Source organism: Rosa chinensis, chromosome 1 (assembly GCF_002994745.2).
Source record: "Rosa chinensis cultivar Old Blush chromosome 1, RchiOBHm-V2, whole genome shotgun sequence".
Classification (NCBI taxonomy): Eukaryota; Viridiplantae; Streptophyta; class Magnoliopsida; order Rosales; family Rosaceae; genus Rosa; species Rosa chinensis.
Genome location: NC_037088.1, coordinates 42,445,100 through 42,470,721, shown reverse-complemented (window position 1 = coordinate 42,470,721; position 25,622 = coordinate 42,445,100). Strand labels below are relative to the sequence as shown.

Below are 25,622 nucleotides of genomic sequence, written 5' to 3'. Positions count from 1 at the left end.
TTAGCTACTATATATGGTTTGGTGGGATTCGCTCCCATATTTTGTTGCTTCTCTTTGCAATAGAGAGTTTATGGAGTTTCCTAATTTTTGCTTTCGGTAGAATATTATTTGCTTGGTTGTTTGGTCAGATATTTTTTTTACTCTCTTTTTTAAGGGTTTCGGTTCATGTCCCCCATCTCTAGTTAGTCTTTTTTCTTTCTTTCTTTTTTTAAAAATAAATTTGGGGGGATTAGTTTGTCTTCTCTCACTTAAATGGATCACACCCACATGCATTAAATTCAAATGCTAAATTTAGCTTTATCAGTTTGTCTTCTCTCACTTAAAACTGTACATTATTTTTAGGCGTCATATTTACGTGTCACTTATGATCCTTGAGATATGTGATTCACATATCTCTTGCAGTACTTTATTTGAGCATGACTCATGATTTAAATATGCAAATCACATAGGGGGAGTATGAAAGAAGCTAGAGAGAGGAAATATATGACAGTTTCAGTATTTGGAAAATGAAAGTCGGTGATTCTTGTAGTGATTATGTAATTGTGAATGGATGAGGTAGCCTACTAGGGTTGAATAGTTAGGGTGAATCAAATTGTTTGGCCAATAACGTATAAGGCCACTTTTATTAACTTTATCATTCTCTAAGTCACCTAATTTTATTTTTCTTCATAAAGTCACCAAAATATAAGAAATATCAATATTTACAAAAAATGCCACAACATTTTAAATTTTCATTATGTACTAAAATGCCATTGTATCAAAACAACTATTGTAATCAATTTAAAAGCTACCGGCAATGAAGAAAAAAGTTATTATAGAATAATCAAAAAATTACTATCGACGAGTTGAAAATCTATTGTCATTTTTTTGAAAAGTTATTATCATTCGTCGACACTAAGAAGTAAAAATTTTTAGGGGCTTAATTGATAATATTAGTCTTAAAAAAATACCTATGACTAATTTGCCATAATTAACTTTATGGTTCGTTGACAATAGGTTTTTGAAAGATGTCAATAACGATTTAAAAAATTATAGTAAATAATAGTAGATTTTCAAAGGATTACTATGAATGATAGTAACTTTTTTAGAGTGAGTATAAGTCTATTTTTATCAGCAATAATTTTTCGTTATGAGGCGGCAATTTTCTGAATTATGGTAGAGACTTTTCCAATCAATAACCGTGACTTTTATGAAGAATAACAGTAAGTTTTCGGTTAATTGAGATAACTTTTTCATTCATTAGTCAAATTTTTTTTCTGTCTTCCCTAAATCAGAATAATAAAAAAACATATAAAATAAACTATAAACGTAAAGAAGGAATGCAAGGAAATTGAAAAGAACAGTATTGGAAATCATTTCTCCAATAATAATAGTAAATAATAGAGTACTACCTCAAATAAATGTAGCAACTTTTTCTCTGTTTTTCTTTGTAAAGGGCGTGAGATACTGGCGTATCAATTTGCCAGGCGCCGTTTCTCTCTCTCTCTCTCTCTCTCTCTCTCTCCCCCCAAAGTCCAAGTCCATGTTTTTCTCTCGCTATGATAATGGCTATTCCTCCACCAATGTCTTCTCCTCTCTTTAGTCCTGTCGATAATTGACAGATACACACCCCCTCACTCTCTCTTTCTCTATTAAGCAAAACAATATGGTGGGTTTTCTCTTTTCCTTTGTATTTCACTCCAAATTGTTTCTCCTTTTTGTGTATCTTTAATTTCCTGGGAAGACTAGCTAATTGAAGTTTGTTCACTTGATTGTTTTTGAACTCATCTGTTTTAGTTTGTCCCTTCAAATCTTCTACCTTCTTGGCTTGCCGTTCTGCTCACTGAGAAGTTCTTCAACGCTTGCATAATTCACGAGGAGGAGAGGAAGAACGAGAAGAACATTTACTGCTTGGACTGTTGCATCAGTTTCTGCCCTCACTGCTTGACCCCTCACCAATCTCACAGACTCTTGAAGGTTCCCATCAAAATTCACAACTATAAATTTCCCAGAATTCAAATTCTTCACTCTGTAAACTTTCAATTCAGTGAAGTTCTGGTGCTTGATGCTTGTTGTTCTCTTTGAATTCAGATAAGGAGATACGTTTACCATGATGTTATAAAGCTAGATGATGCTTCCAAGTTAATCGACTGTGCTTTGGTTCAAGTAAGTATTTTTATTCCATAGAAATTGAAAAGTTGATCAAAGATCCTTGTTTTTCACCTTTTCAGCTTCATTAGACTTTCTGGGTTTACTTCAATTTTATTCTACATGAAGATCATGTAGTATATTGCCTTTAATTGGATGAGTTCAAAAGGTCACTTCAAGAAAGAGAAATCAAAAAGTTCATGAAAAAGTAGTGTTCTTTATATCGCTTTGTATCTGCCTTTTCCATCCTCACGTCTCAATTTGGTTCAAAAGTGTTTTAGAGGACCCAAGCATATTTGAAATCAATCCTCCCTTTTGATTCTGTAAAATCCTACTCACTTTCTCTCTCTACAGTCATACACATCCAACAGTGCAAAGGTGGTGTTTTTAAACCAAAGGCCGCAGACAAAGAATTCCAGAGGCTCCGGCAACGTGTGCAGTACCTGTGACAGAAGCCTGCAAGACCCTTATCTCTATTGTTCTCTCTCTTGCAAGGTTTTAGCTCAACTCAATTCTTCAAAAACCAACGCTCAAATTTTTATTCCAATTTCTCAAAATTTTGTCACACCCTTTTGGATTCTGGACCTTCCCTCAATTGGGTCTCTCTCGTTTTTCAGATTGATCACGTTGTAAGAACAGAAGGTGGTCTGTCCAAGTATCTCCGTGAGTGCAATTTCATGGCTCTACCCGACCCTGGTTTAGACGACGGTTTGCTGACTCCCGACACGGTTCTCGAGCCGGCCGGTTCGGTCCGAACCTCCTCCGGTTCCGCAGGCTACGGCGAATTGGGTTGCATGTCCTTGGCATGTACAGCTACGACAGAGATTGTGAGGAAAAAGAGAAGCAGCTTATTGAGGGCGGCGTGCCGGCCGGTTTCTTCACCGGTGTCGGAAATCCCGGCCGGCCGGAGAAAGGGGACTCCACACCGGGCTCCGCTTCATTGAGTTTGTATACATAAAGTTGATGAATGAGATCGTAGAGAAAGATTTGGTGGGTATGAAAATTGAAGTAACTCACTGACAGAGATGAGTGAGTGTCACCAATCAATCAATGAAAAGATTGACACTTTGGATTAAAGATTTGATTTTGGTTGCTCTGGGTGGAATGGTGATTGAAGATTTTCCTCCGTTTCTTACGGCAAAAGGTTGTGAGATCTTATTTACTGTGAGTAATGGTGAACCCTGATATATTTCTGGTCAGCAATGATGAACAGTGACTAATGTTGTAAAAAGTTCCCTACTTTGGGTAGGTATTTATTGCATTTGCGATTCCTCCAATTTTGAAGGGATTATATTTGATCATATATCTTGGTCAGTATATGCTGCTCAAGTCAAACTCGGTTTAAAATCTTTCTCGCTGATTTTGTTGATTCCGATAGTTGTGTTTGCGGTAAGAGAAGTTAGTAGTGTGACTCGTGCTATTTGCTTCTCGTCTTCGTGAAGGTTGATTTGTGTGGTTAGAGTCCGGGCTAATTGGCTGACACAAACTGCTTCAAAAAATATTATGTATTCCTCTAATGCATGGGGTCTTGGCATGATTCTCCTTTAGCTCTTAATTATTCTAGTTATGAGGGTTGTCCCCTCCCTTAAAAAGCATAACAGTTCATAATGAACCGTCATAGTCTAATACATTTAGATTAAAGGATTCTTGATTTAAATGAGTACTTTTCTGAGAATAAATTGTAAAATTATATATGTAAAATATACTGTGGTTTGTAACATAAAAGAGATTTTTTTTCTTAACTTTCGACTACGCTTTTTATTTTATTTTATTTTTTAAATGGAGGTTGGTCATTTATTTAATAAGCAAAAGTAATATAACACAGTGACCCACCCATGTGGGGCTGTTAGAAAGAGACATCGTTAAACGCAATATCACAAGAGACATCGTTAAACGCAATATCACTTCACTTGTTGAAAGAAGTTTAAAGATAAGTAAACTAATGAGAGACTGATAATAATTTTTCAGCAAAATTCATTAGAAGACTCACTGACAACCTCCTATCAATAAGCCCTGCAGTTCCTCGCGAGTATTGATTCCAATAAAAAAAAAAATTAGGTACTAAAATGAAAATCGTCCTGGATCCCAAATTTTTATAGAAAATCCTCTGTGATCCCAAATCCGATCCAAAATGTAGTGAGCCCAATTAGTGCTGCCCTAGTCCACCGAGAGCCCAAATCCAAATTTGAAAAACAAATCAGCGACCAAGCCCAATGAGGATTTTCCCTTTGCAACCAAACCAAAATAGCATTTGTCCTTGCCGCCGTCACACCAACTCGATACCATGCCTCCAACTAGCCTGCGACGCGGATCCATAAAGCTTAAGAAAGAAACCGTAACGGCTATAAGTCTGTGACACCATTTGACCCAGCCAAAAAGAAGTCGCTGATGTCAACTCCACGAAAAGAACCTAGAACCTCAACCAACTTAAGCCAGCAATCTAGCAGCACTGCCCCTTCCCCACTACTTCTCTCAGTCACCACCTCAAATTGGCTTAGCCGCTAGCTCATCTTTGATCGCCGATCAGTGTGAAGACTCCCACACCATAAGTGCTGCCATCTGTGGATAAAGGACTCAAACAGAACTTCACCGACCCAGACAAAATCCATCTCTCTAGACACAGCTAGCATGATCCAATCAAATCTGCTTGTACCTCTTTTAGTACACAACTCTCCTTAAGACGCACTCGCCTTGGCTTAGGCGAGCCACCTCATAGTGACGCCCCCTCCTCTTTGGGAGATGGGCATGTTTTCAGACCAAGAGACGGTTGGAAAACACAAGTCACCACACCTACCAAGAGCCATACTTGATTTACGCGACACCAATGAAGATGTCAGAATAGTACTCCATCGAGGATGGAGATAGATGTAGAGACGCCAATCCCAAAGGTGGCGCTCTCCCAACCCTAGTAGAGGTCTGCTAGGTCTCATTTTCTTTAACTCTCGACTACTTAAGCTAACGTTTAAGATAAAAAAAGTTCTCTATCTTTACTTATCACTTAAACAAATCTCAAGAACCGTTGTTAAGAGAAACTTTAAGTAAAAATGTCCATATAATTTGAATTTTTTCAACAATATTTCAATTCATAATTTGAAATTAGAAGATGCACCATCATGTTTGATCTCATTTATCTCCCTAGTTGACTCTGCATTACTTCTGTTTCGTTTTCTCCACTAATTTTGAGAATTTAGGCCTCATTTGTGAATAACCAACCATACATCCTTTCGATGGCTTCTCCACCAAAGACCAGTATGATTATTGATCATGAATTCATGATTGCTTTTCAAAATATTATCAAATATTCTCTAAAAATTTTATTTTACAGTGACTGCAATCACCGTTCTTACTAGGGAATTACAACTCCCTAAGGCCCCGTTTGGTTGACCGGAATGTTAAGGTGGGAAAATGAATTGTACTAATTTTCCTTTCAAGGATGGAATGGAATTGATTTAGCATTTCCATTTGTGGTGTTTGGAAGGATTCAAGACTTGAGATTAGAAAATGGTTTGAGAAAATTAATTTGTTAATGATTTTCCAATAATGCCCAATCGAAATTACATATGGAAGATTAAAAATGAATGAGTAGAGATATGAATTATTAATTGACCGAATTTTCTGAGGGGCTACACAAGTAAATTTTCAATTTCATTGAGTGAAGGAATTGAAATACCACACCCTAGATGGTATTTCTATTCTGCCTTTTTTATGGAATTGAACTCCGGTAAACTCATTTATTTTACTTTCATTTCCAAACTTATAACATAACTAAACACGATAATTTAATGGAATGGAAAGCTATTTCACATTCCAGATTTAATTTTTTAGCTAACAAACGGGCCCTAAGAGTCTATTGAATTTGAATGAGCCGTTTCAATAAAATTCTTGATTAAATTCATAATTCCATCTTGAAAAGATTAATTTTCATAACAATATCGAATTCTAATGAAGGTATGAAGGTGGTCATGAGTCTGAGCACCACGACCCCACCAAATACGTGGGATAGAGATCCCAGACCTGGAAAATACCAATTTGTCTTTCCTCTCTTTTGTTTCTTCTCTTCCCTCACGTTCTTTTCTTTCGAGGACAAGGTAGTGACAAAAGATTGAAGCAAACAAAGTAGTAAGAAAAAGAGAGTTAGAATAATTTCTAGTAAGAAAAATCAAAGGAACTATTTTTTATGGGGAGCATGCAAGTATTGGCTTCTTAAATTACTGATCTGAATGCAAACTTTGCATGGATAGAAATCATGTTTAACAGAAGAAAAAGAATAGGATTAGAAAACAAGAAATTTTAGTAGAAATAATACAATGAGGATTTGAGATATTTTTGAGGTTTTAGATATTTTCTAGACTCTGTTTGAATGAATGGAAAAAAAGATGGTGAAGTTTTCTAAATTTCTAGATATTAATTACTTCGTTTGACATCTCAATATATAAAATAAATTTACTTGATCATATTCTCTCTCAAGAGAAAAGAAAAACTCTCAGACTCTGCGTCTAGGTTTTTTGCGACTTCATTCTCGTCCGGCGGCGCTTGAGATCGGCTGTGGTTTTTCGCCATGCAGGTCTTGGGTGGCTGCCGGGCGGGGACTTGAAAGCTATGGCCTGGGTAGTCTTATGGGTGGGATGACGTTCAAGGCTCTGAGTGGATTGGGCGACGGTGGAGTTTGGTTTTGGTCGGCTTAGGCAGGTACTGTGGGCGTCGAGTGTTTCCAGGATCTGTGGCGGCGCGCATCTTCGGCAGGGGATTTCCAGGGCCTGTGACAGCGTGACTATGTCAGTTTGTGGTGTGAGGCAGCGAGGCTCTAGTCGTCTGGGAGGATCGTTGGGCAGCGTGGCTACGATGGATTTGCATGGATCGTGGCGGCGGCGTGGCTAATCAGTTTCTGTGCGATTTCATGAAGAAGATCACGGCGTTGTTTGATCAAGGTAGCATGGTTAACGGCTGGAGGTTGGCGATGGTGTGGTGGGCTCGGGTCATCTTTCTGCTGTTGGGCCTTGTACTGAGCCCAATCTCTTGGGGCTGCTTTTTTGCTTTAACTTTTGTTTTTTAGTTTTATTTTGGGCTTTAAGGTTTTTTCTTTTTAAATTCCAATAACTCCATAGTTTGTTTGGGGAAAGTAGTGGGTTTTGGCCCAGTTTATGCTTGTTTTATTAGTGGGCTTTAGCCTATATTGCTATAGTTTATTCTGACACCAAGTTAATGAATCTCCTGGAGTACCACGATTGAGTGCATTGATGAAGAGAGATTTGCCATAGTTTTCTTAGTGTACGCTGAGATTTGTAGTTGTGTAGGCTCGTAAATTTAAATGAGCATCATTGTATTAGTGGATGATACCCGTATTCCCTTACCTGCTTGACCACTGATTTAGGGTACAAGCATATATGGTTTATTTGTATGTGCCGTTCTGGCTTTGGAATTAAATGAAATCTCTATTACTCTGTCAAAAAAATATATAAAATAAATTAATTTTATGAATAAAATAAAGGAATTGATTTTTAAATTTCTGACTTTAGTTTCTACCAAAACATGTGCATCATATAATTATAAGAAAATTCTCATTCACTATAATTAAAAGTGTTCGAGATTCCTTTCATGGGGTTTGAGGCACGTAAATTAGCATCGAAAATTTTTTATGAAGCAACTAGACAGGTACAATATAGCTGTACTCTAAAATTCTGGCACTTGACCCTGGTGTTTTATTTATTTATTTTATCTTTTGGCCAAATAAATCTGAATTAAGAGCCACAACGTTAGCAACAGCAGAAACAAAGAGGGTTTGGCCCATGTAGGACGCGAGGAAATTTATGAAGCAGGTTGACAAGTACGATATAGCCGTAGTCTAAAATTCTTCTAACTTCGGACACTTGTGCTTGGTCGGAACTCGGAACCCATAATATATGGATTTGAAAGTTTTAGTGAGAGGAACACAAATCATGCGGTGATGTAAGGAACTTTCTTTTTTGTCAAAAATACATATATTTTTTTTTTCCATTTTCAAGGAAATCAATAATGATTTTGTCTTGACGTAGGATTGAAATTTTGTACCTGTAAAAGATTTTAGTCTGTCACATACAATAGTCTAAGATGAATTTTAGGGGGGTGTATTGTATATGGAATTAGTGGAACTTTTAAAGAAATCTATGGAATTTAAAAGTCTGGGTGTATTCAATATAAACTTTTAATAGTCCATGAAAGTCTTGAGGTATTCAATTAGGATTTTTAAAGACTTCATGAATTCCACCAAAATCTAGGGGTATTCAATTAGGACTTTTAAAAATGAATAAAAGTACAGAGGTATTCAAAATATCATTCATACTTATGGAATTAGAAAATCATGGATAATCATGGACATTGTAGTGTTAACTATACATACCAAACTCCAATAATTTTCCAGCCTCCAGACCAAAGATTTCAAAAAGTCTATCAAAGTTTCCTCTTCAAAAAAAAAAAAAGGTCTATCAAAGTTCTCTCTACGCACGAAGAAGTTTGTCCTTCATCATCTCTCTTTCTTTATTTTTGTCTTTTCTCTAATCTTTTATGATATCAACCTTTTTTTGATACCCAACATGTTCATTGTAGTTGTTGAATGTGATTTTTTTTTTTTTCAATTGTGATACTTCGAACCCTAATAGCAATAAAAATTATTTATGAAACCCTAAAACTCATAAATTGTGGTCTAACCCTAAGACCTTAAACCATACTAAATTTTATCTTATTAATTAATTATTCTCATTAATTTGAATTTATATTATGCACTACAAAAAAACAGACTTTTTGTGACGGATGAAAAATGTCGCAAAAGAGGCAAAAAATGTCGCAAATGGTTATTTACGACGGACTTGCGACGGTAATTGAACCGTCGGCAATAATCGCGTAGCAAATAGTTGTCAATTATTTACGACGTATTTTCAACCGTCGCTAATAGTATTTGCGACGTTGCTGCGACGCTTTTAGTGATGTCGCAAATTGTTTTACGACGGTTTTTGTGACACTACATTACCGTCGCAAATACTATGGTAAGGGCGAAAAAAAAATTCAGATTTGCAACAGCAAGCTACTGCAAATCTGAAATTGTAACATATTATCTCCTCACAAATGACTAACCTTCTTGCACATAATACTTCAACAACTTAAATAAGATTTATAAGATCATATTGTCTGATATATAATGTACATTTACAGAGTACCAATAATACAAAATTACAAAACTCTGAATGAATAAATTGTTGCAGTTGTCAAAGTAACTTTACAGTATACACCAGTTAATACTAGGACCTGCAAATATAAATATTGTGAATCATCAACCATTGAATAAAAAAATAAAGTAGAAAACTGAATTACAACTAAAAAACCAGAAAATATGTACCTGCTTATGGTATAAGGCTTCACATTTGTAAAGCTTATATCAACTTTCACATGTATTTTGATTTCTTTACAATGGTTTCGAGGTAGATAGCTCAAATATCCTATACATGGTCGATAGATTGTGAGATGAGTCAATATGCTTAAAGCATCTAGGTTACTGAATAATAAATAATGATTGCAAATGAACATAAGAAAAATTTGATCCTGCCATAGATAGAATTCTATAAACAAAAAGTAATCACACTTAAGACAGATGCAAAAGCAATTGATCTTGGAACCCAACATCTACCCCAATAAGCAAAACACAGATGACCTCCATGCATACTTGAACAAGATTGCATATTATTCAATTTGTGAAATATTGATGCTATTATGTGTAGGCATAATAAAAAGAGCCAAAAAAACGTAAAGAAAAGAAAGTTACCCAGATGCAGCAAAGAAAGCTAAAGGATTCTTGAGCTGCTTACCACTGATGGTGCTGCAAATGAGAACCCAAATCATCAAGATAAATAAGCATTATGCACGTCTTAGGGGTCTCAATGATGATACACTATTACTTTAAAACATGGCCCTATTCATTTTATAAATTCTTATAACTATTCTTCTAATAATCTATTTATCGAGAATTAGTCATGCTAGTAACACTATTGGGATCACAAATTAGATCATTTAGACTCTTCATATAGAGATATGCCAAACTCTACTACACCAGCTACACTAAGAATATCATCATAGGTTATGCAAATATAAGGCATATCCTTTGATTATGTCCCATAAGCCATGACAAGCGCTTAAAAACTTCAAAATGACAAATTAAAACAACAAAACCATTATACATCTCACTACCAATTTCCCCAACAGTCATCAAAACAAAATGGTATACAGGGGGAGAAATTAAGAGAGAATGATGGGAGGAATCCTAACACGTCCCATACATCACATCAATTAAATGTGGGCACAATTAGAAAAGTAGGGAAAACCAGAGATTGATGGGAGGAATCCTAACACGACTTCAGGGGTGAAGGGCGAACAACATTATTGGACCTAAGACTGCAATAATTAACCACGAACAATCAGATATGAATCCATTTGAGGAAAGAAAGAAAAAACACAACAATCTTTTAAAGTGAGAGCAATGACATATGTAAACAATCCGGAGCTCAGCTGCAGCAGATTCGCAATCCCATTGAATAAACACGTAAGGCACACTCTCTGAGTCTCTGGGTGTCTAAAGAGTTGAGAAAAAACAACGGATACAGGTATTTAGTATAAACTTGGTGCAGAATTGCAATACCCACTAGGCAAAAGCATTCTGTTTGGATGCCAAATAAATTTAAGAATAGGATAAAAGTAAAATAGATTAGAAATTGAATCTATCGCACTTGGATTAATGCTCAAAGACCCCTATCCATTAATCCTCCGAATTAAACAAGCATAAATGAAACCAATACAAATAAAACAAACCCAGAATCAGCCGAAAACACAAAATAGCAAGTTAAAGAAGAAGGGAGCGAGAAAGAGCTTACCTTTGGATTTCAGAGTTCTTAGGGTTTTTGTGACTGAGATAAGAGGAGATAGAGTGTCAAGAAGTGAAGACCTATTTTTGGAGGAGGAAGAAGATGATCTGTTACAGGAACTTCTTGATGGCCGGGTATCAATTTGAGGCTTCAATCACTATCGTTCTGAGAGTGAAAGAGGGGAAACTAAGAGCAGTTAACTCTTGGCAGAGGCACGGTCAATAACCTAGGTAATTCTAAAAATATCTCAAATACGAGATGTGTTCCTATATGTAGCGAATAGCAGTTATCTTTGAACTTTTGCTAAGCTTTTGCGACATTACTTAAATCATTGTAGCAAATAGTTTGGCTCAGAGTTTTTTTTTTTTTTTTGTCAATTATCCGTGCCTCTTAATGAATAATTGCGACGGCCGCGCTTATGTGTCGCAATATATATGTCGCAAAAAGCATGTTTTTTTGTAGTGATGGTTCAAAAAAAGGTTGAACAATTGAATTTCAATTGATTGATTATAGATCAAGACATTGACCAATATTGCTACAATATATGTTAATCGGCGAAAACAAAATTGATGAGAATAATTAACCATAAACATCAAGTGATCTATATTGTATATTTATGTTGTTAGGAGATCAGGAATGAGAACAAACTCGCTAGACAGACTAACAATAATTTATTTGAGTCAATTTCTATTAGAAGATACTGGAGCATTGAAGAGACAACAAGTTATTATTTTGTTTTATGTTTGGGCTGCATTTGTTTTTTTATTTTATTTATTTATTGTCACGCCCCGAATTTTGAATAACCAATTCAAATCCGAAACATGAATAATAACAATTACAAAATAACTTTTGAATTTTTTTTTCTCAGAACAACACACCACTCGCCACTCGAATATAAAATCTCGAAAAACCTCGAGTTCATTAATACATCTCACTCTTACAACGTGAAATTGTAAAGCTCTAACTGAGCATAACAAACCTCACAATAGAAGGAAATAAAGTAAATGCTGCAACTCTTAACCAGCTCGGCCTCCGCCCTGATTATCCTGACCTGCAGGATTATCCGCTACACCGTTTGAATAGTGTACCGGGATTGCAACAACACAAAACCCGGTAAGCTTTCTGAAAGCTCGTATGAGTAAACAAGAAATGAACGGTTGATTTATTAAATCACAATTCTTTTAACTCAGGTAAACAACCAACAATATCAACATTCACAAAGAAAACGTCAAACCAACTCACAGAAAACAACGAGGAATACATCCCCACAATCCCCTAATCTCAATATCACCTATGTGGTCTTTCCTACAATTATTCCCCTTGCATGTGGTCTTTCCCACAACCTGCAATTATCCTCACTGCATGTGGTCATTCCCACAACCTACAGTTATCCCCACTGCATGTGGTCATTCCCACAACCTACAGTTATTCCCATCGCATGTGATCTTTCCTACAACCTCAAACACATGCACTCCGGTTTATCGTTAAACCGAAGGACCTTAGACCATTTGGTCTTCAGAACCCCACATCATTTGACCTCTATACAACCCATCAAGTCAACTATGATTTTTCGAACATGAATTAATCCATCCAAAATCATCATATATAAATATGGCACAATACATTTCAGTCCATATTATATATAAAATCATCACAATTCCACACTCCTCAATGTCACACCATTCCATATATACTCACGTATATATATATATATATATATATATATATATATGTAATTATCCACTCAGGGATAATCACTAATACCAACTATAGTTCAAGCATAAAAAACGTGAAATTCATTTGTATAGTTAAAATTATTTTACTTACCTATAGACTGTAGTTGATCAAGTCCATATGATTTAAAACAAATGTTTATTCCATAAACATTTTCACACAATTACGACAAAATAAAGTAATTAAATGTACTCGGTTCGTAATATGAACCATGTGAGGTTTACTCACCTCTAAAATCCCGCTGCGTCTTCTTAACAGCTCAAGATACGATTCACAATCATCCGCCAAATCAATCCGTCAATCACCTAATCCAATACGATCTTAACTTAGCCAACAACTCATAAACATAATTAAACAACGATCCAACGGTCATATCGAAATTAAACGATGACCCAACGGTCAGATCCTCACAGATGGCCCTTAGGATCATCCTCCTAAATTATCACGAAGATCCAACAATCGGATCTTCCTGAATCGCCCTTACTAACATCTCCACAAATTTATATGAAAATCCGACGGTCGGATTCTCACGAATTGCCTTCCAAATCACTATTTCACAATTATACGAAAATTCAACGGTCGGATCTTCCCCCATAGTCACTGGGACAGTCATACAATCAACATATCAAAACTACAAGTCCATCGGACGGTCAAATCTTCACAGATCATAAATCGACCTATCGAAATCGATCGAAACGTAAAAATTCATAATTTAATCATACGATATCCAAAAATTTCGTATAATATATCGAAATGATAGTCTTAACATGTAGAACATAAAAATGGACAGAAACTGCCCTTAAGGTCCCCGGAGGTGGCCGGAAAAGGCCGCCGGAATTAGTGGCAGAGCCGCCGCTGTCCACCACCAATGGTGTCGGGGCTGAGCTGCTTTTCTTCATCTCATCATGCTTAACCAAAAACTCTAAAGGCATGTTATCAGAAAACGTCAAGAAGAGGTCGAAAATTACCGAAATCAGTCACAGTGGCCGGAATTTTTCCAGAATCCGACGAGCTTGAAAACTTCCACCACTCCCTTCTATCCCTTCTGGAGAATTGTTCAGAAACTCAAGGCGAGTTCATCAAGCCAAGCATCAAGAGAATTGGTGGCCTGTAGCTCAAGATATCGAGATCGAACCAAAACGAGCTCAAAACGGAACCGTGTCCTCCGCCGCCACTGTCGGCCGTGTTGCGGTACAAGGTTGCCACTGGCAGCTGCGCAAGGACGAGGCGAAAGCGTGGGATGTGGTCTGGTGCCTTGAGGTGGCCTGAGGTGGGAGAGATGAGTTGATGCAGATTGCTCTGTTTTTCTGTGTTTTCGGACAAGAGAGAGAGAGAGTGAGAGAGCCTTTGCTCTGTTTTTCTGGTGTCGGTCGAGCGTGAGTGTTGGCCGATCATTAAACAATCTCAAGCAGCCCTACTAATTAAACATAATCATGTAAGATAATAAAGCACCAGTCTTTGATTGACCCACTACTGCTTAAATCACGGAACACACCCTATCTTGATTAAAAGTGTCTGCCACCAATTATGCTTTGATAAAAATAAAAAAAACATCGAGGTTATTATATTTATTTATATTTTGTACATCCTAGGAAATCTGTAGAAGTCATTCATAATAAAGTATATAGATTTTCATGAATCAATAAAAGTCTATTGCTAAAATCAATGATTTTAAGAAATCTATAACAGTCTATCAACTTTTTAAAGAGTCTGTGGACTTTTCAAAAAGTCTGTCATTTAAAAAAAGTCTGCACAAATCCAAATACAATACACCCCCCTTAAGGTCCAAATTGTGGTAAGAAAAATCAAATAAGAAAAAGATCTTTTGTACTGTATCAAAATTTAATGAGAAAGGATGTTAATTTCCAGTTTTTGTAACCGGTTTGGTGGAAATGATGGAAGGGTTGGAGAACCCATTCAATGCTTTTGATTTCGTAGAACTTTGTAGCATTCAAAGCTCAATCCATATGTATGAAAAAGAAACTTTATCTGCAGCATGCATTGCAGCCACTCTACAAAACATAGGCCAGAACTTATTAACATATAACTCTGAATTATAGTATGCAATAAAGATCTGTCTTTCGCAGCCATTGTTGAATCATACCCTAGTCTTGGAGTATTTCATCTACGACAAGAGTGAAGATGTAAAAGCTTGCACGTTATATTTCTTTGTCTTTTAGTTTTTTGAGACAGTTCGAGTAAACACATTACACATGAGCAAATATTATATTTTAAAGATAATGAAACATATATGAAATCACCGCCGATTACAAATTACCTATAGAATGCAATTCATACGCCAATTTGTCATATACTAAACTTCAATAAAGGTGAAGTTTCATTCTTCATATAACTCCATCAATCAGAGAGTTCAGCTAATTAATCCAGCTTAACCTTCCTGCTGCAAGAGCCATAATGCCATTAATCAAAGCAAAGAAAAAGCGAAAAAGGCTGTGATGATAACCATGGCAATCATAGTGTAAATATGTAAAACTAGTCTGAAGGTTGAAGATGAAGCTTTGGGACTTTGAGAGAGAATTTTGGCAGCATAACACTGTATTTTCATTAACATAATCTATAAAAAAGAAAAGATACAATCTGCAGGTATTTATACTACTCCATTTTAAGAGAACAATCACAACAAAGAATCTTCAGGATTAACAAACCGACTACTCTAACAAACTACCAGCCTGGCATGCTAATGCGCTACAGTTGTCAAGAAGTTTTTGGATCCACGCTGGATATATAATGCTGACAAGGATGCTGAATCATGAGCATAGCTCAACACCTCCCCTCAAGCTCAGCAAGGGTGAACAAGCTGAGATTGGTACTGTGTTGTTTGAAAACAGGTGTATGCAAACCTTTAGTAAGAATATCTGCTGTTTGATCAGTAGTAGGCACATATTGTAGAAGAAGATCTTGTCTCTGTACTCTTTCTCTAACAAAGTGGAAATCATTATCAAGGTGTTTAATCCTTGAGTGAAATACAAGATTACAGCTCAAAGCAAGTGCTGAAAGATTGTCACACTTCAGTAGAGGAGGCATTGGAATCCTTATATGAAGATCACAAAGAATGTGTCTGATCCAAGAAATCTCAGCAACAGTGTTTGCAAGGGACCTATATTCAGCTTCTGTGGAGCTTCTTGAGACAGATCCTTGTTTCTTTGACTGCCAAGAAACAGGATTAGATCCAAGGAATACTACAAATCCAGTTGTTGACCTTCTCTGGTTTATTTCACCTGACCAGCCTGCATCACAAAACGCACTAACATAGGCAATACCATCTGTGTCATTTGTAGACTTATAAAACAATCATTTTGATATTGTTCCTTGCAAGTACCTCAGAATCCTTTTTACAGCAGAAAAATGAACATCTGTGGGAGAAGTCATAAATTGACATACTGTATTCACCGCATAGGCTATATCAGGCCTCGTAAAGGTGAGGTACTGTAAAGCTCCCACAATACTTCTATAAAGAGTAGGATCTCTGAGAAGATTACCTTCATCCTTGAGCATTTGAACATGAGGTAAGCAAGGTGTTGTACAGGGCCTACTTGTATCCAGGGCTGCTCTTTGTATAAGATCTTTAGCATATTTTTCTTAACACAAGAAAACTCCATTATGTTTGTATGTAACTTCCAAATTGAGAAAGTATGACAAGGATCCCAAATCTTTCATATCAAAGACAGCACTTAGCTCAAGTATAACATCTGCAATTCTCGATTTGTCTGATCCAGTGATGACGATATCGTCTACATACAGCAACAGAGCAATTATACCTTTTTCTATGTGTCTGATGAACAGACTTGGATCAGAGTGTGATAAAACAAACCCTAGAGATGGAGGAAAACCAGAAAACTTTTCATTCCAAGCTCTGGGAGCTTGTTTTAATCCATAAAGGGATTTCTTAACCAAGCAGACATGATCAGGATAATTGGAATCAACAAAACCATGAGGTTGCTGCATATAAACCTCTTCCTTCAAATCACCATGTAGAAATGCATTTTTGACATCAAGTTTTCTTAATTCCCACTTGAACATAGCTGCTAAAGCAATGACCATTCTAACTGTACTGTGTCTAACCACTGGACTAAAAGTTTCTTCATAGTCTAACCCTTTGGATTGGCTATAACCTTGGGCAACTAGTCTTGCTTTATACCTTGACACAGTCCCATCAGGGTTTTTCTTTACTTTGTATATCCATTTGCTGCCAACAATATTCTTCCCAGATGGACAAGGAACTAGAACCCACATACCTTGTGTTCTAAGAGCATCAATTTCTTCAAACATTGCATTATCCCATTCAGGTTTTCTAGATGCAGCCTTGAATGACTTTGGTTCAACCGGATCATGAATATCTGTCACTGCTGTAAAACCACTGAAGTATGCATATTCATCAAAGAGCTTCTGTTGTACAATGCATGAGTAAGCACAAAAGTCTTGGAATGATTTTTTTTTTCACTATGCCATTCTTTGCCCTTGTGAGCATAGAATGCTCGTTATAAGGCTGATCTTGAATAAATTGTAGTTCTTGAGGTAAGTGAAGGGGTTCACTTTCATTTCCCCCCCTACAACAACAGCAGGTGAAAGCGCTGGAGAGGGCAATATAGGTAGAACCACTTGTAGTTGATCAGTAGACAATACAGGTATCAAGTTGGAAAGAGTAGGAGAAGTAGAAGAGGAAGGAGATGGAGTACTCACAGAAGTAGATGAATGTTGTTCATTGGAGGACGCAGGAGAGGATGGGGAAATATTAGACACTGGTGTAGAAGAAGGAGAAGAAAGGAAGATAGGAAAATGTCTAACAGTAGGAGGTTTGGAAGAGGAAGGAGGGGTAGAACCTGTAGACGTTGGTTGAAGGAAAGGAAATACTATTTCATCATGAATAACATGTCTACTCATCCACAACTTATTCTTTGGAATATTGTAACAAAACACGCCCTTAAAACCAAGAGCAAAACCCAAGAACACACACTGAACAGTTCAAGGTTCCAATTTGTCATGAGAATATGGTTTCAAATAGGGATAGCAGGCTGAACCAAAAATTCAAAGACACGACAAATCAGGAGGAGATCCAAACAATTGAATATAAGGAGAAGACATATGCAAAGACCTACAAGGCATTCGATTAATGAGAAAAGTTGAATGAGCTACTGCATGGAACCAAAACTGTGTGGGAAGACCAGTTGCAGACATTAAAGTGATAGAGGTTTCAATCACATGCCTATTTTTCCTTTCAGCCACCCCATTCTGTTGAGGTGTATATGGACAAGTTATGTAGTGTAAAATCCCTTTGAGAGAAAGAAACTGTTTCAAAGCATTACTATTGAATTCTCCTCTTCCATCAGTTTGAAAAATTTGAATATTGGTATGGAATTGAGTAGAAACAAACGAGTGAAACTTAACAAATGTAGGAAAAACATCTGATTTATTGATAAGAGGGAACACCCACATAAATTTCGTACAATCATCAATGAATGTAACATAGTACTTAAATCCTTCAAGAGAAAGGCAGGGGGCGGGTCCCCAAACATCAGAGTGCACTTTCTGAAAAGGAACTAAAGAACTAGATACATAATTAGAAAATGGTAGCTTATGCATTTTTCCTTCAAGACAATGAACACAAACCTGATGACTAGCATCACTACCAAACTTTATTTGCGACAAAAACAACATTTTAGATGCTACTTCATAAGTGGGATGGCCCAATCTATGATGCCATAGTGAAAATTTGATCGCAGAACCAATGAAAGCAGTCTGTGATAGATGTTTGAAAGGAGTCAACTTGGGGGTTTTGAAAAGAAAGAGCCCTTCCTCACTACTCTTTCCTTGATATAGAAGAGCCTTTGATACCTTGTCCTGCACAGCAATATTATTTTCATCAAGAGTAACAAAGCAGTTATTATCTCTGCACAGCTTAGTAAAAGATAACAAATTGATAGCCAAATTAGGCACATGTAGCACAATATTCAGTTTAAAGGTATGAGATTGAGAAGGTGATATTCGTGTAGAGCCAATATGTTCGATGTGCAAACCTTCCCCATTGCCAATATTAATGGTGTTTTCAGTGGTATATGGTTGAGCAATGGTCAAATTCCTGATATCTGAGGTCATATGGTGAGTTGCACCGGTGTCTCCAATCCAGACTTCACTATTCGAGTAGTCTCGAGACGAGCTTGTACCATTAGAAGAGTAGGAGCAGAGTTATTATGTGTAGTCATTGCAGTAAGAGAAGCAGGTGGCTCAGCACCTTGATAAGCATAGTTTGAGCGCTGGTGACAATCTAATGCAGCATGGCCCTTAAGACCACAGATTTGACATACGATCACAGAGAATGAAGGATGATCTGGGGAAATATCACTTCTATAGAAACAGATCACTGCAGTATGACCTCTCTTACCACAGATTTGGCATTCTGGAGAAGTACCAGAGTTCATCCTAAACTCTCCTTGAGTGTTTGATTGTCTGGCTAGGTTCTGAAAGCATGTTGCTGCAATATGACCTCTTTTATGGTAGATTTGGCATTCTGAATTTTGATAGCAGTTGTGAGCAGTGTGGCCTCTCTTACCACAAATTTGACACTCAATTGGACTCGAGTTGGTTCTGTTCCCAGAAGACCTAGAGGGGGACTTGGTGTTGCCAAAAGACTTGCCCTTGTCTCCATTAAAGGAGCCTGTATGTGATTTACTATGAGAACTTGATCCAGGAGACCAATTTCTCATAAGTATTTATGTCATCACTATCATTGGAAGGGTATTGTTGAGACGAGAAAGACCTTTGTGAATCATTCCTAGCAACCATAGCTGATAAGCTAGAGTGAGACTGAAACTGTGATTCAATGTCCCTTTCTGCAGCAAGAAGTTGAGACTTGAAATCTCTCATAGAAATAGGAGTCTCTCTCCCTCGAATTACCATCTTCAGCATAGCAAATTCATCAGGTAGGCCATTCAAGGTGACAACAATAATATCTTCATCTGACATAGTAACTCCCACTGAGTTCAACTGATCTCTAGCATGTTTAACTCGAAGTAGATACCTCTCAATGGAATCTGCACCTTTCTTAATAGTCTGAAGATCTGTTTTCAGCTGCATAATATTGGCCCTCGAAACTGTAGAAAACCTTTCTTGAAGACTAAGCCAAGCTTGCCTCGAAGATTTACAACCAACAATAATTTCCATCGTATCATCATCTAGTGTAGCAATTAACAGACTAAGTAATGCTTTGTCTGTTTTCTTCCAGATCTTATAAGCTTGAGTCACTTCAGTAGTCACACCTTCTTCCTCAGTAAACACATATTGAGGTGGAGATGGAGAAGTTCCATCAAAGAAACCGAATATGTCATTACCATCAAGCACTGATTGAAACTGGTAGCTCCACTTAACAAAATTGTTCTCAGTAAGTTTCACAGTAATCATGCTCAAAAGAGAGTTTATCTCAGACTGAGTTATGGCCATAGTGATTATACTGCAATGAGCAATCAAGTTGATTTGAGCTTCAGCAATGAAACAATAAAGCAGAGTTGTTTTATGCCACAAATTATGTTATGAACTTCCAATTATGAACTGAACTTATCGCATCAGCCGGACTATTATATCCAATTATCAACTAGCTATAAACTTTGACTATGATGAAGTCATGAAGCAAAATCAACTCAGATCAACAAGCAGTATATGACAAGAATTCTCAACGATTATAGCAAGCGTATGATGTACGATCATCCACCGACCTCAGATTTTGCTCAGAGTTTTTCGAATAAAGCAAACAATCATGAAATTGAGATCATATTTGTACATACAGTTGCAACCAAGGTTATCGAAGGTGAGGTTTTGCACAGAGAACTCAACCGAGTCACGAACACTTCCAGATATGAGAAAATGAACTCAATCTGAAAAATTAGGGCACAAAATCTGATTTCAGCTGTGACATTGATGATGCGGAAGCGTAGACTGGATCTCAAAGGCTCCTTAGAGCTCTGATACCATGATAACCATGGCAATCATAGTGTAAATCTGTAAAAGTCTGAAGGTTGAAGATGAAGCTTTGGGACTTTGAGAGAGAATTTTGGCAGCATAACACTGTATTTTCATTAACATAATCTCTAAAAAAGAAAAGATACAATCTGCAGGTATTTATACTACTCTATTTTAAGAGAACAATCACAGGATAAAAACTTCAGGATTAACAAACCGACTACTCTAACAAACTACCAGCCTGGCATGCTAATGCGCTACAGTTGTCAAGAAGTTTCTAGATCCACGCTGGATATATAATGCTGACAAGGATGCTGAATCATGAGCATAGCTCAACAATCGACATGTGCGATCGAATGTACTCTACGACCATCTCCAACGGAGAGGTCAAATGCCATGTGGAAGCCCAACGTTTATTTTTGACAGCCCAAACTCTTCTCCAACCGATATGTCTTTTCCACGTGGATTAGACATATCCCTCTCCTCTGTCAAATTTGACAGATAGAAGAAGCTCTGTCATTTATTTTTTTTATTGTTTCTCACTTTCTCCTTCTCCTTTCCCCGTCTTTCTTCCTTCATCTCACCCAGAACTGATGCTTTTGAAGCGTCTCTCTTTCTCCTTTCCCCTTCTTTCTTCCTTCATCTCACCTAGAACTAATGCTTTTGAAATCCCGGTTCCAATGAGCTAATTAAAGGTGATGCCTCTCTTTCCTTCAATCATGGTCGATTCTAATTTCTCTCTCAATCAATTTCTTTGTTTTCTGGGTCCAATCTTACTTTCTCTTCTACTATTTCGTGTATAATTTACTCTACTTTCAGACGCTCTATTTAGGTGATTTGGTTATAGACCATGATTTGATCTCAATTGCGTAGGAATCTGTCTTGGTTAGGAATTTCTGTTCCAAAGTGCAATTGATCAATTGGGTGCTCATTAATTTTTGATTTTGGAGGAATTCATTCATCGGAATTGTTGGATTTATGTGAGAATGTAGTGAGCTGCATGATTATGGTCCTTCCTTTTCTTGCATGATGATATTGAATTTAATGGAATTAGAAACTTGGATTTGAATATCGTGGATTCAAATACTTTGTTGTCTTCAACTTTCTTCTCTCTTCTTTGAATAACAGGAACATGGATCAAAGTAATTCAGATTCATCCTTGCCGTTACAATAGCAGGTGCCTCAATTTTCATCTTTCTATCTTTTTCTATTACATAATTTTCGTCACAATGTTTAATATTTAGTACAATATGACACTAATATGCATGTTTATATAAGTGAATACTTCACAATAAGACTACTTGAAAAAATGGGTGTGTAGATGTTTGTCCTCCGTTCCAGTTAGGAATTATAGGCAGACAGAGTCAGAGGGGGCATGTACATAACTTAAGCCAGTAATGGCATCAAAACTCAGTCCATAAGTCAAAAGTTATCTCGCCTGACCATATATGTCTAATAGTTGAAAATGAATTTATTTGAGCTCTGGTTGCTGATTATGCACAGATCATGTTTATTTGAGTTAAGGTTTTGAATGTTGGTTTTCTAAGTCTTTACAGTTAGCTATTATTCTATGACAAACTCTAACTGATGAGTAAAGAGTGTGGGCAGATTCAAGTAAACACAAAGTAAAATGATACAAAAGAACAGATCAGGTGCAATTAAGTTAAATTTGTGAATCAATTTTCATTGCTTAGTTTAGCCTTCAGTTAGCTTTAATACGAAATTCCAAACTGATGAGGAAAATGTGAGGTAGATTCAAGAAAACATGACATAAAAGCACAGTCCTCCTGAACTACATTGTGCAAGATATAATGCCCTCTTTTTATTTCTATTTCATGTTATAGGGTTTAATCTTTATAGCCAAATGTTTGCACTTCAGTATTATCTAAGATGTTTTCTTAGATAAGTTTTCACATTATGGTTTATGTCTGATTTGACAGGTGGTTTGATACAGCTAGGGAAATGTTGAAAAATGGATGTGAGCTCTCAAACAGGACAACCCAAAAAGCAGAAGTTATATGGTTTCGTCACTAAGCTGCATTGATTTTTTTGTTCTTTTTCTGCAGATGAGTTAAATCAATCACTAAGCTGCACATTTGTTAAATGCAGATGAGTTGACCACCTACCAGATTTGCAACAAAGGTTTTTGTTCTTTTTCTGCAATATCTTGTTCGTCACTGAGAATGAAGGAATATCATTTAAATTAGTTACTTTTTGCTGTCATGTTGCATTTTGTGAGACATTCAGCTTTGGTGAGCTTGGTTGGCAGAATTTGTTTTAATCAGTTTTTACTCTCTTCAAATTGCAGATGCAAAGAAGATGTTTGAAGCACAAGAAAAGCTTCGGTTCAATCTTGATCATGCTTGGATTTCAAGCTGTTTATGTTTCCTGCTATGTATTTCCATATCTCAAATTCTCATAATCTCAATTGCATCTCTTAATGGAACCATTCATTGTATGATATTTGATTTACAAGATAAAAAAGAGAGAGGAAAAACAACATAAATGGAATTTTATATATTAAAGTAATATTCAAATTTGACATCTCTATTGGAGCTAAAATTAGTCAAAATGTTGCTATATCAAATTTGCCATGTCATATGTCAAATTCAAAATTGACCAAAGCCAAATAACAAAGCCATTGGAGATGCTCTAATGCATTCATGTTTCACAAGAACAAAAAACTCTAGCCAACTTTGTGTTCATGTCTCAATCTGTATGGATCAATTTGTTGAACATCTAGCCTTCATCCTTGTACAAACATCAAGAAAACCAGCAAACTGAAATATATACTGCCTTAATTTGCTTTACCCAGCAATTTCGAATCCTTTAACAAACACTATTGATTCTCTTACGAAACATTAATCAATCATCACAAAAGAGTGAAACGGAGGTAAATTCCAAACAGTGAAGCAAAGAATTATGGTTACCATTTTACCATCAGTAGTAGAGCATAAAACTTTTGCACACAGGGTAGCTAGTCATTCTTCTTTGAAATTAATGAAGTTCTTTACTTTCATAGGTACATTCAATCCAAAGTACAGACTAAGAAGGGGCCCAAATACATTCCGGCCTAAATACATTCGGTGATATGAAAACCTAATATTGACCAGCTAATATTGACTAGGGGTTTAGGGTTCAAGGACAAGAACCATTAGCACTATATGGTTTTGGGTAATTAAGATTTCACTTCATTATTCTGTTTGTACATCCCTAGTTGGCTAGTTGACTAAATGAAATCCTTACTGAATAGCATGAGACAACATGAATTAAATTGGGAGTTTGGATTTTCTAGTTTACAGAGTGGAGGACTCAAAAACGGGTAGTGAACACATTGCTCGGAAATCAGAATGATTATCAAAACTTATATGAGGATTTTAATGCAGACTTTTCATGCATTTGAATAAGCCAATTTCATTCATTTCGTCAAATTGATTTATTCTCGAAATATTAAGTTATCTTTATAAAATTAACATTCAGTCATGATTTAACTATTAATTTAGAATTTGTCAGAGTCCATATTATCAATCAATTTAAAAGATTGGACTATGAAGACCTATGTGAACGATATATTTTCAAATTAGTTAATTTAATTCGCCAAGAAAAAAGAATTAATGAAAGACGTGTTTAACAGGTATGAATTGGCGTTGGGGCAGCTTATCAACTTTGACAAGAGTAGGGTTTCTTTTAGCAAGAATGTCAAAAAAGTGAAGCAGGAGGAGCTTGCTGCAATTCTAGGGGTGGTCCGGGTAGACAAGCATAATAAGTACTTAGGCTTGCCTACAGAAATTGGCTATTCAAAAGTGAAGCCTTCGGTTTCTTAACTGAAAAGGTGAGGAAGTGTACTCAAGGATGGCGAGAGAAGACTTTGAGCAATGCAGGCAAAGAGATTATGATAAAAGCTGTGACACAATCCATCCCAACATACGTCATGAGCTGCTTTGAACTTCCAAAACACTTGTGTTTTGTGATGCACAGTTTAATGGCTAAGTTTTGGTGGGGCGACAAATTCAATGAGAAGAAGATCCACTGGTTGGCTCGGGAAAAATTATGTGTTCCGAAAGCAGAGGGTGGACTTGGGTTTCGTAATATGGTACAATTCAATCAGGCATTACTTGCAAAGCAAGGATGGAGAATTCTCTAAAATCTAGACTCATTGATTGCGAGGTTGTACAAGGTGAAATACTTCCCAAATTGTGGCTTTATGGATGCGCCGTCTGTCAAAGGTTCTTCTTATGCATGGAAGAGTATTTTGCATGACAGGGAGCTGCTAAGTAAATGACTTAGGCTGCAGGTGGGAGATGGTAGCCAGATTGCAGTGTGGAGTGACCCATGGCTGCCATTACCCCACAGTTTTAGGCCTATTTCGTTGCCCGTGGAGGGGCTTGAGACACTTATGGTGGAGGATCTTATTGACCCAGAGGAGTGTGAGTGGCAGAAGAATCTGGATGAACTGTTCAAGGCTATGGAGGTTGAGTTGATAGCTCGCGTCCCCCTCAGCACGTCAGGATCGAATGATAGATGGATTTGGCATCATGACAAAAAAGGCATCTATTCCGTCAAAAATGGCTAGCACGTAGCCAGGGTTGTGGAGGGTGCTACTGATCGTGCTTCATGTTCAAATGGACCTATTGGTTTGAATGGGAAGTACTGGAACATTATGTAAGGCTCCCACCGAAATTACGTAGCTTTATGTGGAGATTATTGAAAGGCATTGTCCCTACTAAACAAGCCTTAGAAAGAGGGGCAGTCATAATTGATGGGGAATGTGTTTTTTGTCAGAATGTAATGGAAAATGATCTGCATGTATTCAAAGAGTGTGGCGTTATTAACATCTTATGTGCATTTGAGCTCTTGGGCCTAAAAGCTACTAAGGTGAGGGTTACGTGCATGGAGGAGTGGATT

General features: G+C 36.8%; 1 protein-coding gene and 2 long non-coding RNA genes across 3 annotated transcripts; 2 read left to right on the top strand and 1 right to left on the bottom strand.

Annotated features, from left to right (window-relative positions):
* Positions 1–1,488: 1,488 nt before the first annotated feature.
* Positions 1,489–3,473, top strand: LOC112182347 (protein RGF1 INDUCIBLE TRANSCRIPTION FACTOR 1). The gene is made up of 5 exons (XM_024320831.2): positions 1,489–1,648; positions 1,777–1,956; positions 2,071–2,145; positions 2,482–2,622; positions 2,745–3,473. The coding sequence occupies exons 1-5, from the start codon at positions 1,646–1,648 to the stop codon at positions 3,069–3,071; spliced, it is 726 nt and encodes a 241-aa protein (XP_024176599.1). The 5' UTR covers positions 1,489–1,645; the 3' UTR covers positions 3,072–3,473.
* Positions 3,474–9,240: 5,767 nt separating this feature from the next.
* Positions 9,241–11,280, bottom strand: LOC112183006. Its single transcript, XR_002929627.2, has 4 exons — positions 11,022–11,280; positions 9,920–9,973; positions 9,497–9,596; positions 9,241–9,405 (listed from the first exon to the last, which is right to left on the bottom strand). It is a non-coding gene; the product is annotated as an uncharacterized LOC112183006 (long non-coding RNA).
* A 9,844-nt stretch (positions 11,281–21,124) lies between these two features.
* Positions 21,125–23,144, top strand: LOC121051119. Its single transcript, XR_005805213.1, has 4 exons — positions 21,125–21,412; positions 21,846–21,894; positions 22,658–22,859; positions 23,026–23,144. It is a non-coding gene; the product is annotated as an uncharacterized LOC121051119 (long non-coding RNA).
* The last annotated feature ends 2,478 nt before the right edge of the window (positions 23,145–25,622 follow it).

Excerpts from the sequence above, each read along its gene's own strand:
- LOC112182347 (XM_024320831.2), top strand. Across the intron at positions 1,957-2,070 it reads AATCTCACAGACTCTTGAAG|ATAAGGAGATACGTTTACCA; the intron begins GTTCCCATCAAA and ends CTTTGAATTCAG. Across the intron at positions 2,146-2,481 it reads TCGACTGTGCTTTGGTTCAA|TCATACACATCCAACAGTGC; the intron begins GTAAGTATTTTT and ends CTCTCTCTACAG.